The sequence below is a fragment of the Orbicella faveolata genome, unplaced genomic scaffold (assembly GCF_042242905.1).
Source record: "Orbicella faveolata isolate gen_17 unplaced genomic scaffold, um_ofav_v1 contig_36, whole genome shotgun sequence".
In the NCBI taxonomy this organism is placed as follows: domain Eukaryota; kingdom Metazoa; phylum Cnidaria; class Anthozoa; order Scleractinia; family Merulinidae; genus Orbicella; species Orbicella faveolata.
The window spans coordinates 6,485,001-6,499,418 of record NW_028301565.1 but is presented as its reverse complement, the minus strand read 5'-3'; the positions used below and the strand labels follow the sequence as shown (position 1 = coordinate 6,499,418).

Here is a 14,418-nt window from a genome sequence, read left to right as displayed (position 1 = left end):
GCCAGAACCTCACAAATGACAGGTGTTACCATCAAAAGAGAAATAACTAAGTCATTACGAATGAAAAGCGAAAAAAAGAACTCAATCAAGCTAAACAACGAGGCCGTAGAAGATGTCTCCTCCTTAACCTGTCTGGGAAGCGTGATAGCTATGGAGAGAGGACCTGAACAGGATGTAAAGGGAGGAATTGGCAATGCCAGAGCGGTATTTATTCTCTGACTCAGACCCGTGAGGACATCTAAGGAGATATTCCTAGCGAACAAAGTTAGGATTTTTAATACAAATGTTAAGACCGTCAGTCGATGTTTGGAGCAGAACGTTGAAGAGTGACAAAGAACTTCACAGATAAAGTTCAAGCCTGGTCATCAGTACTTAAGAAGATCTCTGGAAGAAAACACAGGAAGATAGGATGCTAATTTAAATAAGAAGGAAGAAGCGGAAATGAATCGGCAACAATGGGCAAGCAAGGAGACAAAGAAAAACAAGGGGAAGGCCTAAAACAACTGCGGTAGGTCAGCCGAACAAGAACTGCGACAGATAGGTTCGCGATGGCAGGAAATGGAACTCAAAGCCTAGAATCAAGACGGGTGAAGGAGAACTGTGGATGCCCTTTACTCCACAAAGGAGCGAACAAGTCAAGAACAAGAACATTGTTTTCACAAGCTGGGCCTTATCACACGTCGCAGCTGCTGAAATCTCCCTGCATTGACTTGACTCGACCACTTTCAATTCTGATCGAGGGAAAAACATTAACGTACTCTACTTTGCTATTTGTGTTAGTATTGCGCTGGATAAGGTGGCTGGCAAGAGTTTCCACTAAGCACTTTCCAGTAGTCTTAATTTGAAAAATCAATACTAACGCACATTATCAAGTGATCAGTACAATATTCATATTATACAAATACCCTATCATTGGTGAACAAGTTGCGGTCATCTTTATGGCACAATAAGTTACCAAAGCAGCGATATAATCAGATAAAAACACCCATAAATTTAGCTTTGAGTGCTTACAGTTCAAAACCATTTCTCTTTTTATCGAATTGTGATCAGCACGTTAATTAATATACAACTTTTTGCAAAGTTTAAATCATTCGGTAGGGGGTAGGGGGTGGGGTTTTTTGATCCATTTCAAAGTTTCCAAAATTTAAGTTGCCTCTGAACCTTATACAATTTTTTTTTCAAATTTGCAAAAAGTTGTACGTTCAAATTGTTATCACAATTCGATTGTTAAACAAGTAGCAGTCGTCTTCATGGTACAAAAGGGTTACGGTAGCAACGATACAACCTGATAAAAACACCCTTAATTTTAGGTTCAAGTACTTCACACAAATGCTCAATCGTTAAACAAGTAGTGCTCATCTTCACAGTAAATAGATTACCATAGCAACGATACGATAATAACAATAATAATAATAAATTATAAGCGCTTAAGCTAAAATTAAGGGTTTTAACAGATTGTATCATTGCTATGGTGGCCTATTCTGCCACAAATTATTAGCACTTAGGTTAAAATTAAGGGTGTTTTAACAAATTATAGGCACTTAAACTAAAATTGAAGTAAAGCACTTAGAGCTGAAATTAAGGGTGTTTTTAACTGGTTATATCGTTGCTATGGTAACCTTTTGTGCCATGAAGATGACCACTACTTCTTCAACGATGATCGACCACTTGTATGATAACAATATTGTAACATCACTTGATTAAGTGGGGTAGTATTGATCCGTCAAAGTGTAACTGCTGGAGAGTGTTGTCAAGCAGCCACCTCCAAGCGTTTTGAAGGATGGAAGATGGAAGTGCGATATTAACTGATATACTAACTTGGCCTTAAATGTAACGAAATTTCTATATTGGCTTCTTATACGGTCTCCAACAAGGACTGTACACCAGTAACGTTAAGTTGAACGGTCAGAAGAGATTGATAAAAATCTTGACGATCTTCATGTAGTTTTTCAGATCTTCGCTTGTTTGACTGGTCCGTTACAAAGAAAATATTCATTCAGTTGTTGGTTTTTATACGGAATACCTGCGTTACCACTGTGTGGTGGTTCACACATAATTGGTTTAGCAGGGGGATTTTTCCCATTATATCCTTATTGTTAATCATTTCGGTAATAAATCTTCTGAGTTTCAACGTCAAATACAACGTACCGTCGGGTAAAGATTACAATACACACATATCTTGACGAGTCCGTAGTTCTACTTCCTTTTTTCTCGCTTTCGCATCAACATGTTTTCTCCATCGCAATTTTCTTCCCTTGTTAAAGAAAGTCTTAGATAAATCATATATAATCAGAAACGTTTCTCTCATTTGCGCACCGAATAAAACAAAATTACTTAGCATCACAGTAGAAATGCATTTAGATAGCATTTATCCAAGAAGTGGATCAAGCTGTTTATCTCTTCTCTCTTTCGTTTTCAATCATTAAAAAAAACACAAAAAACAAAAAAAAGTATTTTTAACTTTGTTTTTGTCGATATGGCTCCCGGATGCCAACATTACATTTAAAAGCACCTCTTACCTTGGGAAAAATATAGTTTAAAAATAGCTTTTGTGACGAACTGAGTAGCACAAAGTCTACCAATACAGAGGGAGATTTAAAGACAAGTTCTATTTTTTCGCGTCATCTTATCATGTGACTATCATGTGACACATTTCACCCAATCCAAATATCTCTTATCCAAATTTCCCCTTTGTCACGTGACACGTTGCTACCATTCACCTTGAGAAGAAGGTGTTGTTTTGATATTAGTTTAAGATCTTTTTTATGCTAATTGTGCTCTAAAAAAAATTCTTCGTGCTCTACTTCTAACCATTCTAAATCACACGTATTTACCTCCATAGGTACTTGAAAGTAAAATTAAAACCATTTTACAACAGAAATAAACCTCCCTGGAGTTGCATTTTTACTTGAAAAAACAACCGCGGTGATTCATTTTACATAGTGATATTGAGGATGATAAAAAACCGCCAAAAATTGAAGTGCCTGGTGTTAAATTAAGCCCAAGTCATCCAAGCTAATATTACTGATATTATGTTTCCCAGCTAGTTGGCGCCCCTTGTATTTTTAATTCAATTCAATCATTATACAAATACGAGAAAGCGTGAGTGCAGAAGAAAACTTGTTGTTGCTGTTGTTCAATCACCCATTATCACTTTACAACTTGCAGTGCGAGGTACAGCTTAATTGACAAACGCTGAAACCAAGCGAGATTCTCTGGAACACCGGAAAGCAGAGGTGTTTGTTTCCTTGAAAGGTCAAAGGGAAGTTTGGAAGGCGGAACAGCCCCGGAATAACAAGATGAACAACACCACCGCAAATCACTCTATTGAGGAAGAACCCTTGTTCGGTTTCGAACCCACCTTCGTGTATCCAGTCGCCACTTGTTACATATTGATCGTAGCAGTAGCAATCGTTGGAAACCTTTTGGTTTGTTACGCTATACTTGCCAATAGAAGCCTCCGCCACAATCCAACAAACCTGTTGCTTTTGTCTTTGGCTGTCTCAGATCTTCTCACCGTCACGCTGGCCGTTCCATTTGACATAGAGGGACTTTTTCTGAATGGGGTTTGGAAACACGGAAAAGCGATGTGCATTACGTGGACTATGGTGTACCTCATCGCTGTGCCCACCTCGATTTTGACCCTTTTGGCCATCAGCGTGGATCGCTACAAGACCCTCAGCGATCCTCTTGGTCGGTTTCGGCGTTCGGAGTTCTTGACTCCCAACAGGGCGTTAATCGTGATCTTAATTCTCTGGCTTTACAGTATCTTCTGGGCCTTTCTTGGCATGGGATGGTTAGAAAAAGGTGAAGAGCCGATATACAAGGGCAGTTGTATGTTACCGCTCACCAAGGAATACACGACGGTCACTACCGCCTTAAATTGGATTTTTCCGTTGTTAATCACGTGCGTATTTTACATCCTGATATATCTCATTGCTCGCAAGCATCACAAGTTCACCAACACAAGTGGTTTTCCGATGAAAAAGCCTTCCAAAGAAGATAACAGGCGGTATTTGAAAAACCTCAAAGCGGCCAAAACGACTGCAATGTTTGTGATGGCCTTCTTCATCTGCTGGATACCGTATTCTATTTTCAGCATCGCCGCGAACCTTGACGGCGATAATTGGGAAGAATTTCCTTTCAAAGTTTACGTAGTGTTGTTGATGCTCGGTTACCTTAACTCGGCGCTAAATCCCTTTCTGTTCGCCTTCCGAAATAGGCGCTTTAAAGCTGTGTATGCCAAGCTGTTTCGCTTTTCGCTCCAAACGAATCCATCGTTACGCCGGCGTTCAACCTTTTCCCAGAGCACTAGTTGCTCTGAGATTCCAGAAAACAATGACAACAAGGTTGTTCGTCTGCAGTCGATAAAAGCCAAACGGGAATCTCCTAAATGCCGGCTAAAAAAGTCTAGAAACCAGGAAAAAGACCCAGGCTAACGTGTGATAGAGGTAACGAGGGGTTAGGTTTACTTCAAGGGAACAAATCATATTTTTGGGGATTAATTTGAGGAAACCAAGAATATCTCTACCATTAAAGAGGACTTTGACAAAAATGTTTGGAAACAGTGGATTTTATTAATTGGAAACAAGGGAGCAAAAGTAAAAATTTTCTCAGGATCAAGGCAACCTGCTACCCCCTCCCTACGCGGGGCAGCTAGGCCCTGAGTGGCTGTCTTCGCCTAACTGCGCGAACACCCTGGGAACGATATTGTACCGTGGTTAAAAAAAGGTTCGCGGGTCCAACTTGTCTCATATTGGGATATATGGCCATATGTAGATAACATAAGTTACATAGTTTTGGATTTCTGTAGCAAAATAAAAAGGCCTGTGTCATTACTGAACTTTTATCTCTCCAGAGTCATCATTTGTAGTAATTTAACAGAAATAACGAGGTGAAAATCACAGTTTCATTGATGTCAATTTCCTATTCTGCCGAACTATACCTTAAAAACTTGAGTCTGTTTATTCAACAGAAGAACACTTAATAACGAATACAGAAGTCTTTTTAGCAGCAGGCTACTAATAAATTTTACGTAACACAAATAAAATACACAGAATTGAAAACAAAACAACATTGAAAAAAAATGTGCAGAAAAATGTATTTTATCCGTGTTATGTAAGTTATTCTAGGTAACACCTATTGTGCAAAACTTGTATATCTACATGTATATTCAAATTCACTCTTGTTGTAACTGACGATGACATACGTTACTGTCGAAACATGTATCGACATGTATTTAAAACTGGAAAGCGTCGTTCCTTTCTTTAGAATAAAGAAGTCTTTTGATATTGATTGGTATGTGCTCAAAACAATAGAGCATGGTTTTTCAGTGCGTGTTTTATAATCTGATTAAACAAGGTATTTTAGCTGATTCAGTGTGTACTTAATCTTTAATATATTATCTTAATAAAGATTAATTCCTTGGCTTTCCTCGATTAGTGTAACAATACTTTGAAACTGATAGAAATAGGTAAACTTTGTTTGTTCTCAAATCTTGAGCCGTTGAAATGCAAAGACCGAAGCAGCAATATTTCGAAAACTCGAACTCGGCCTTGAAAAGGAATAGAGAAGTCATCGAAGGGTTTCTTAAAACATCCAAACTCGCATTGTTGCAATTTAGTAAACTGCGAGTAATCGGTAATGAGTCCCTCAAGGAAGTCTTTATAATCAGTTCAGTTATACAGTTGCCAGTATTTTAGCTTACTTGGTAGACCCTAGCAACTGTAGTTCTAAAACGTTTTACCCAAGACATCAGTATTCGTGATTAAAACGTATTTTACTCATAAGTTAGTTTCCGCAGTACATAGATCATCTAAAATATGACAGACACGAAGCTCTGCATACAGATGGAGAATGTTTGTGATAACGCACTTGTATATACTGATAAAGACTGGCTTGTGACAGAAAACCAAATTAATTAACCAAAAATGGCTTGAGAGAGGAAAAAATTGACACGTTAGGAAACCTCAGTTTACACCTGGTGCAACTGTACCCAGTACAGGGCTCTTCGTACAGGGCTCTTCGTGGTCTACCCTCGGTCCCTCTCAGTATCCATTTTCTTGATTCTGGTGGCGCTGATTGGTCTCTACATGTCTTACTAGTAATTTCTAACAGAAAGTGAATGCTGCGCAATAGTGTGAGGAACATTTAGTTCAATTTGAGGGCTACGTGATCATATTTTTGGGAGTATTGGCTAGTTTAGAACAAATATTGTGCTAGCTTATTTTTGCTGATTGAATGTATCATGAAGTTTTCATATATATTAGTACGTCCAATCTCCCATGGCCAGTCAGTTTCCCTTAAAAAACCACGAGATTCCATGTTTCCGTGCGTCTGTTCAGTCATAGATCACAGATGACGTCAACATGTGATACGGAACCAAAAAGTGGCACACGAGGTGTGCTACTGATGTTCTTACCACATTTTAACGCCTTCTGCGATCAGTTACTGAACAAACTCACGGCAACATGGATTCTACTTGTTTTATACAACAAAGAAGCAAAAAATATGTTGATGACGTCATCTATGCATCTGTCCTTCAATAGATCATAAGTAAGAACCAATCAAAATGCGAGAATGATTTGACATCAGATAAAAGTCCCTTAGTCTGCACCTGGGTTCGCGAGCAAATGAAACTAAGCTCAAGCTCTTCTTTCGATACCTCTCTGCCCACAATTTCGCCAATATGCCCAGGCGTTTTGCTGCCCATTATCAAAATGGTGAAGGAAGAAAAAGATCTGCATGGGCTCCTGTCATGGTCGAAGGTGAAGGTAACTACGTTTACTTAATCGTTTCACGTTCCGGGTGCCAGTAGTGACAGGAGCATGGCGAGTAATAGTATAAATCTATTTACCAATAACTTGTGTTAAGAATATGAAGCATATTGGTAGGATTTAACTATTTCCAGCACGATCTATTGTCGTCCCCAGAGCCGCTTGTCACTACTAGCCGGTTGGGTCTTGGCACGAGGGAAAGGTTGCCCCGGAGACACATGATTCAATTGGCTAGATTCTTGAAGTAAGAATTTCACTATTTAACGCTGGTTTCCTTTTGTATCGTCGGTTCATCTGTAACTAAAACTGTTCGATCACAGCCTCTACAGGGCTGCGGAAAGTTTAAAACTGGCTTTACGGGAATAAATTTATGTGAAGTCCTCCATAACCATACTGTGAATACCACTTCCGGCTAGAATTTTACTTCTGCGTTTAAGAAGGGTTTTAAAAAATTCCTTTTGTTGAAGTCTGTTAAGGTCTGTAGGGGCTTCAGTGGAACAGAGTTGGGTTTTATGGAGATCAACCAGTGGATAAACCAGAATCACTTACCAGTTAACTGGTAAATAATGCCAACACGCTTTTCAATACGTGGTTACATTTTGTTGTACCATATATGACGTTTATACGGACAATCCAAGATGGCGGTCAGTTGTGTGTGGTAAATTCAGTCCATTTTACTTAGCCATACGACACTGCTTTAGTGCTTGAAACAGCAGAAAAAGAGACTCTTTTAGTTAAGCGAAGGATAAAATGGCTTTTAATAACTTCAACAACCAAGGGCAAATGTTTCCACCTCAAAATCAAGGTAGGCAGTGGACTTCCGTGCTTTGTGTTCGATTTACAGGTGTCATAAATAATACATTGGAGAATTCGGAGAGGAATATTAGTGAATCACTTGGCAAAGCCTGAGCTTGGTGTGTTTTTAGTCGCTCCCTTGAATCTCTTTGTTTCTATATACTGCATTCGGTCTCGATGTTCAATCAAACGCGCAAATGTTTATTTTGCGTCTTCGCCTCGATGATTCTGCGTCCCAGGTCGGAAAATTTAGGTTCATAATCCATTTGCTGTGATCTCTTCTCGTGGCTTGGCTAGTGCGCTTGTAGTCGTTTGTTTTTCTTATTTGGTACCTCTTCTTCTGTTTCAATTTATTTAACCTTAATGCTTAAGCTTAAATGTAAGCTTCTGAAGCTTATGAATAAAAAATACGACTCTATCCCTGTTAGACCAAATACCATTTTCTACCCCTCCGAGAAATTTCGACAAATGATTTTTCTGTTTCTTTTTTAGTATTTGTATAGATACCATTTAACATTCAAATACTGTGGTACTCTGAACATTTAAAGCACATGATAAGTTGTATCCTACTCACGTACTTAACCCGTAACTTTAAAGTACACCTCCATCCATTGGGTATATATAAATATTGATGGTTTGAGAAAGTCGTTAAATTACTAATTTAATTAGGAAAGTCAATGTTTGTTTCGTTGTGAGAAACATTTGACGTCAGGCCCACTTTAAATAAATTGAAGTTTATACTTTTTCTAGCAAACTAAAAATTATTATCTAATAGACCATCAGCAAGTACTTGTCATTATGTTTTCTGTAGAAGATGAGTCCACGTTTCTTGAAGCCATAATCATATCATTTGTTTTCCTTTTGACTCATGGTTCTTAGGTATATATTAACTTGTAAGAAAGAGAGATCAGATATCGGCTTGTTAAGGCACCTCTTGTTACTACCAGGCTTTTAGCCAGGGTTTGAAAAGTGGGCGTCCAAAATGTGCCATGGGGCCTGCTCAAATGAACAATTTATAAGGCAACATATGAAAAATAAAACAATTTTCTTCAATAATTGGCCATCCACAGGATGCTTGGTCACCCATCTGGCTAAAAGCCTGGTTACCACAATCAGTCTACTCATAAACTTGCCCTGAAAACCCAACCATAATAAGCAGAGTTAGATCAGAGCAAGCCATGATACCAGACACTCCAGGGACATAGCTAGGAGGGTCCTGGGATACCTGTGACCCCCCCCCCCCCCCCTTTTGTAAGCCTTTTTTAAGCAAACAACCTACAGCAGGTGGTGAAAACGACATGACAATCTGATGAGTACCCTCATTTTGACACAGTGTGACCCCCCTTTAAAAACTCCTGGCTACGCCCCTGGGTCCTGACCTTACTCATATTCATATGGGTAATCAAATGGTATATTCATTAAATTGGGAAATAATTTTACTTGAATTTTGTCAAAATTTTGACAATTTCTAAATTATTAGAATTTTAACAACGTGCAAGTGGAGTTATTTCCCAATTTTCACGTGTACATGTGTACCATCTGATTACCTTTTGATATAAATTTGGATGACAAATTATGCTGGCACCTCACAATTGGGGGGTTTTGACTTGTTTATTGTACATATTAAGCTAATTTTGTTAAAGTAATTTTGTAATTTCATGTGTGAAATTGTAACTTAACACTGAAATTCTCTGCCAAAATTGGTCACCCATGATATTAGATATTTGTAATGTCGTGGGTTTTTACAGTCCCTTTAAGGTGATAGATGAGAAGGTAAAGGAAGTAAGACCTGCCCAAGTGTGTACTAAGTCAGCTAAACTATAGTTATTTTTATGTACATACAACAGGCATAATCCTATCAACTGTTGTTGTTTTCAAGGTAATTTTGGTCAAATGCCAGTTTCAGGCCAACAGATGGGAGGATTCCAACCCAGCCAAACCTATGGTGTCCAGGGATTTGCTCCTCAACAAGGCCAGGTAGAGGTTTAAGGCCATGGATGTGCATGCATTTACTATAATTTAATTAATTTTTAATTGTATAATTTAGACAATTAAGGCTTGAGAATAAAGAATGTTTCTAGAGACACTGATTAGTGAAAAAATGTATATATTTAAATTCCAAGCCCCAGTTATCGGATCCCTATCCACCAGGTAAATAAATCTAGTAGGTAGCATGCTGCATTGTTGGGTTTGTTAAATTTCAGAAGACTACGACTTTTTTAAGAGATATTACTTACAGGTACATGTCTTTTTAGTTGTGTATCATATACTAGTTTTGTTGAAGGAAGACAGTAGATGAGAAAAATACTGTTACTTCCTTTGAAAGGTCATGTGAAATTCTTGTAAACTGAGATGTAGTGATTTGTCAATTACCTTGGAGGAATCTTCTGCGATTAATATTTAGGTATATTTGACGTGGGTGTCTATTTTTTGGATATGTTCAATCTTTGAAAAACTTAAGTTGATTTCATACTCTTAATTTGCTGTTAGCAATTTCCTGGTTATCAGATGGGAGCACCTGTGGACCCTCAAATGGGTGGACCAATGGGTCCTCCAATGAATCCACGGATGAGGCCTCAAATGGGTCATCAGATGGGAGCTCAGATGGGAGCTCAAATGGGACCACAAATGGGCACCCAGATGGGACTACAAATTGGAGCATTTCCTTCAAATGTACAATTGGGTCATCAGTTTCCTAAGCAGCAACAGATAAGGATTGATCAGCAAAGGAAGCAAGCTGAAGAAAACATGAAGAAACAGGAGGAATTGATGAAGAAAAAGCAACTTGAAGCTAAACAATGGAAATTACAGCAGTCTTTCAGTGCCAAAAAAGCTACAAGTACAGATGCTTTAGATAGTTTGTTTGGCAAAAACAAGAAGGGTGGAGGCTCATCGATGACAGATTTAATTGGGCCTCTTGGCAAGGAAACAACTCCAAAATCTGCTGCTACAAAAGCAACAAGCATTTGTGAGTTCATGATTGTACAAATGTTAAATCATTTTTCACACAAATGGTATAAATAACTGAGAATTCACAACTGCATTTCTTGCTATCCTGAACTTGGTTATCTCCATTTCCCTAAGCACTATCTTAAGTGCTTATTATTTGGTTATTTCAAGCCTTTGCAATCTCAAACTATTCTTTGTTTCCTTTCAGAGCTTGCGACAGCAGGGTTTTTTGTATCTTATTACCTTGACTTTGCAATACTGTTAAAAAGCTTACAGTAGTTCTTTGGTTACACCTTTTGACAGTTTCTAGACCAGGAGGCAGTGTTAGCCATCATTCAAATCTCACTCCTGGCCAGTGGGGTTCAGGGTTCATGACATCACGATCTATGACTCCTCAGGGGGGTCCAGCAAGTGGACTGTCATCTCAACAAACTGGTGACACAGATGACTTTGGTGACTTTTCACAAGGTCCATCTTTTCCAGGCCAGGGAGGCAATGACGGAGTCTTCAGTGTCTTTCGAGAGGCGGGACAACCAACAGGACAGTTTGGAGGTGTGTTACTTACTGACAGAAGTGTGATTAAATTTAGCAACAGACTTCATAATTATGTTTGATTCCCTCAGAAGCTATATAATTTAAAGGAAAGTGGGGGAGTAAAGGTTATTTTTAACAGATGCAAAATGGTTCATTGTATCTACATGAAGTGTAATTTGAAAGAATTTTCAAATATCAAGAATAGTGTAGATCCTTAATTGCTCAAGCTTTCACACAATTACTCATTTGTTGTATGACTGGGAAATTATGAATACATACGCATTAATTTGCACTGCAGTGCAATTAAAAATTAATGATGAATTGGCCTGTTCTCAGCCAATCACAATGCAGTGTTCTCTTCAAGTTTTAAAGTAGTTAGCTAAAATTTAAAGTAGCCAGTGCTTGTAAATGGAGCATTGGCTGAAAATTGTCTTACAGAAACAGAAGAATCCTTTTCTGTGGTTTTGTCTAACAAAAGTGGCTGGCTCTTGAAATGAGAGTAGCTGGGGAAAACACCGGCCACCGGCGCTTCTGGAGATCACTGGCAATGAAGAAATTTTTTCAGTCATATAATAAGTTTTCAAATCTGGGGTTGGAGCCTAAGAAGGTTTGAACAGAACCTTAAGAAACTTTAGTTGATTTCCCCATTTTTTGAGTGAGAAAGAGCTCATCTTCTCCTTCTCCCTCCTTCTCCTCTCCCTTTTCAGCACCTCTGGAGTTTTACAGGTTACATTATACGGTTACTTTTATGGACAGGAAAACAAATTGTAGTTTATACCAAGACAGTGAAATGCTATAAAATCACAGTATGTGTGGCATATCATTGTATCATTAGTTAATTAAAAGTTTTTCAATAAATTGGTTTGTGAATTTGCTAATTCACAAACTTGTCACTGCTGTGCTTAAATTTGTTTTCAGTTTAAAGTTATTATTAGCAGAACAATGTGTTTTTTAATATTTCTCCCTTTTACTCTGTTCATTAGATTCTTTCATTATTTAACAGACAAAATGTAAACCAATGAAAGTGGTGGGTTATTAAGTTTTGAACCAAAAAATTTAAACCACCTCTGCTCAATAATTTTATTAATTTTTAAGTTGTGTTTAACTTACTAAAATTACTTCAATCATGTTTTTCACAGGAGGTTCCTTTGCTGCCATGGGATCCAGTGCTATGCCAACCTCTCCCAATGTCAGTGGAGCTGGTAATGTGTTCTCTCAAGCCCAGGCATGGCATGGTAGCAACTTAGAACAGTCCAAGAACATTCCTGCTGCTGGTACATCCACTGTAACTCAGCACAGCAGTTTTCCAGTAACACAAAATATGTCAACCCCCCCATCAATCCAAGGTGCACAAATAGCATCAGGTAATATCATGGCAAATGTTGGTGCTCCCACATCAGTGCCATGGGTTGGACCGTCCAACATTACTCCAGGAAGTCAAATTACCCATTTTCCAGAAGATAGCTCCAGACACCAAGCTGGTAGCATACCAAGTGTACCTAATCAAGGGGGTCAAATGGCCCAATTTGCAGGTGACATCTCTAGAACTAGGACTGGTAGCATACCAGAGATGATGTCTAATGTTGCCAGGAATGTACCAAATGCAGGAGTAATGCCACAGCCAGGGATACCTCATAATCAGGTTAACATGGGAAATCAAGGAGGTAGTAACTTCCCCTTGGGTATTCTGCCTGCTACTGGAAGTTTGCATCAGCCATCCACCATGGGCCCTTACGGAGGTGGTTTTGGGTCAGGGCCTTCCCACCCTGGTGCAGTTCCTGTACCACCTAATGAAGAGCCTAGCATGCAGCTAGGGCCTGACAGAAGCAGCATGCCAGCCACACCAACAGACTCTACCCAGGAATCAGGTAATAATTCAGGAATTGCTGCATATAAGCAGAGTGACTGTTAGAGGTGACAATTCGAAAATTGTTTTGACTTCTGCTGTATTTCCTCGGAGCTTCTTTAATCCTATGATCCTGACAGTCATATGTGTAAATATTTTTACAGATCCTGAACTGGAAGACAGCCCTGAGAGAAAACTAGAGTTGCTCTATGGTGTAACCCTCCCTGATTGGTGTGTACATGGCACAGATCTACCAGGAATTTATAAAGAAATAGCAGAGAAGACAACTGATGCATGTGATGCCATTGACACCAATCGGTTGTTCCCTATTCTCATGGCTTCCAGTCTCCCACGTGACCAACTTGGCCATATTTGGAACAGAGCTAACCAAGCAGTTTCAGGCCAGCTGAACCTGTTAGAGCTACGAATTGTACTGGGATTGGTTGCCCTAGGGCAGGTGTGTTCCCCAGTATTATTAGTAAAATATTTGGACTGAGTGGAGTACAATTCTGGGAGTAATTGGGCCAGTTACAATTTCAAAATTGGACAAGGGCATAGCTCAAGCACATTATTACATGCTTGATTACTCAGTGCCTAAATTGTATGACACGAGGTCCAATTACTAATATTAATGGTTTCAGTAACAAAATTTGAAATTAAAAAAGTCATTTGAGAATTTCTTTTGAGAACTTCTTTTGAGCCAAAAAAGTCAGTAGCGCCTTCCATAACTGTAGAAAATATTAAGAAGAAAGCTATTAAAGCATGCTTAATTAACATGCAAATAGCAAAGGTATTCAATTACAGGTATCCATTGGACACCCACGTGATCGCACACCTATTATGTAACAAATAGGTGCTTGGAGAACCAATGACCATGAAGAATTTTGTTATAGATATGATTATGGATAATAGGGAGATTTAGCAATTACAACAGCAATGCAGGGGATGATGCCTTGTGAAGATGAATTTATTTTACCTTTGAATGTTGCAATTGTATAGATCCATTCAGAATGCCTATAGTTCAAAAAACTTACCCATTATCTAATGTACTACGTAATGATGGTGTTTCAAAAACAACTGAAGTGGAAGTAAAGTAATTATATTTTTTAAGTTTTTTCTTTTAACATCCACTGTAAAAGCCTTTAATTGCCTTGTGATCAAACGTCTAAGAGACAAACAGAGTTTTTCCTGCATGGCAAAACCTTAGGCCATTGTGTGCTTATACAGTGGAACCCCATCAATCCATTCACCAATCTGGCCACATTAATTATTAAATTATTAAAGGGGTTCTTTAAATAAGAAAATGGCTGACTGAGCTTTTGTTCAGGTCAGAATATTGATAAAGTGGTCATAATAAGCACTTCACTGTGAATGAAAAATAGCTTGAGATTTCATCATTGTATTCACTGTCTTCCTTTCCATTGTAATAACCTGCTGATTCTGGATTGATTCGAGCCCCTTATACATGTATACATAGCTAGAGTATATTTGTTTAAAACATATAACCATGCCTTTGTG

The 14,418-nt window shown here is 38.5% G+C and overlaps 2 protein-coding genes across 4 annotated transcripts in view; both read left to right on the top strand.

Annotated features, from left to right (window-relative positions):
• The first annotated feature begins 3,055 nt into the window (after positions 1 to 3,055).
• On the top strand, positions 3,056 to 5,438 carry LOC110050671 (histamine H2 receptor-like). Its single transcript, XM_020756589.2, has one exon. It carries the CDS (start codon positions 3,300 to 3,302, stop codon positions 4,437 to 4,439), a length of 1,140 nt encoding a protein of 379 aa, XP_020612248.2. The 5' UTR covers positions 3,056 to 3,299; the 3' UTR covers positions 4,440 to 5,438.
• Positions 5,439 to 7,403: 1,965 nt separating this feature from the next.
• Positions 7,404 to 14,418, top strand: part of LOC110050718 (uncharacterized) — a 22,143-nt gene continuing 15,128 nt past the window's right edge. For all 3 annotated transcript variants that reach the window (XM_089275107.1, XM_089275108.1, XM_089275106.1), the window contains exons 1-6: positions 7,404 to 7,581; positions 9,451 to 9,548; positions 10,062 to 10,539; positions 10,824 to 11,072; positions 12,194 to 12,922; positions 13,065 to 13,357. In XM_089275107.1, the coding sequence (XP_089131233.1) occupies positions 7,527 to 7,581; positions 9,451 to 9,548; positions 10,062 to 10,539; positions 10,824 to 11,072; positions 12,194 to 12,922; positions 13,065 to 13,357 (1,902 nt within the window). In that variant the 5' untranslated portion in view covers positions 7,404 to 7,526. The remainder of the gene's footprint in view (positions 7,582 to 9,450; positions 9,549 to 10,061; positions 10,540 to 10,823; positions 11,073 to 12,193; positions 12,923 to 13,064; positions 13,358 to 14,418) is intronic.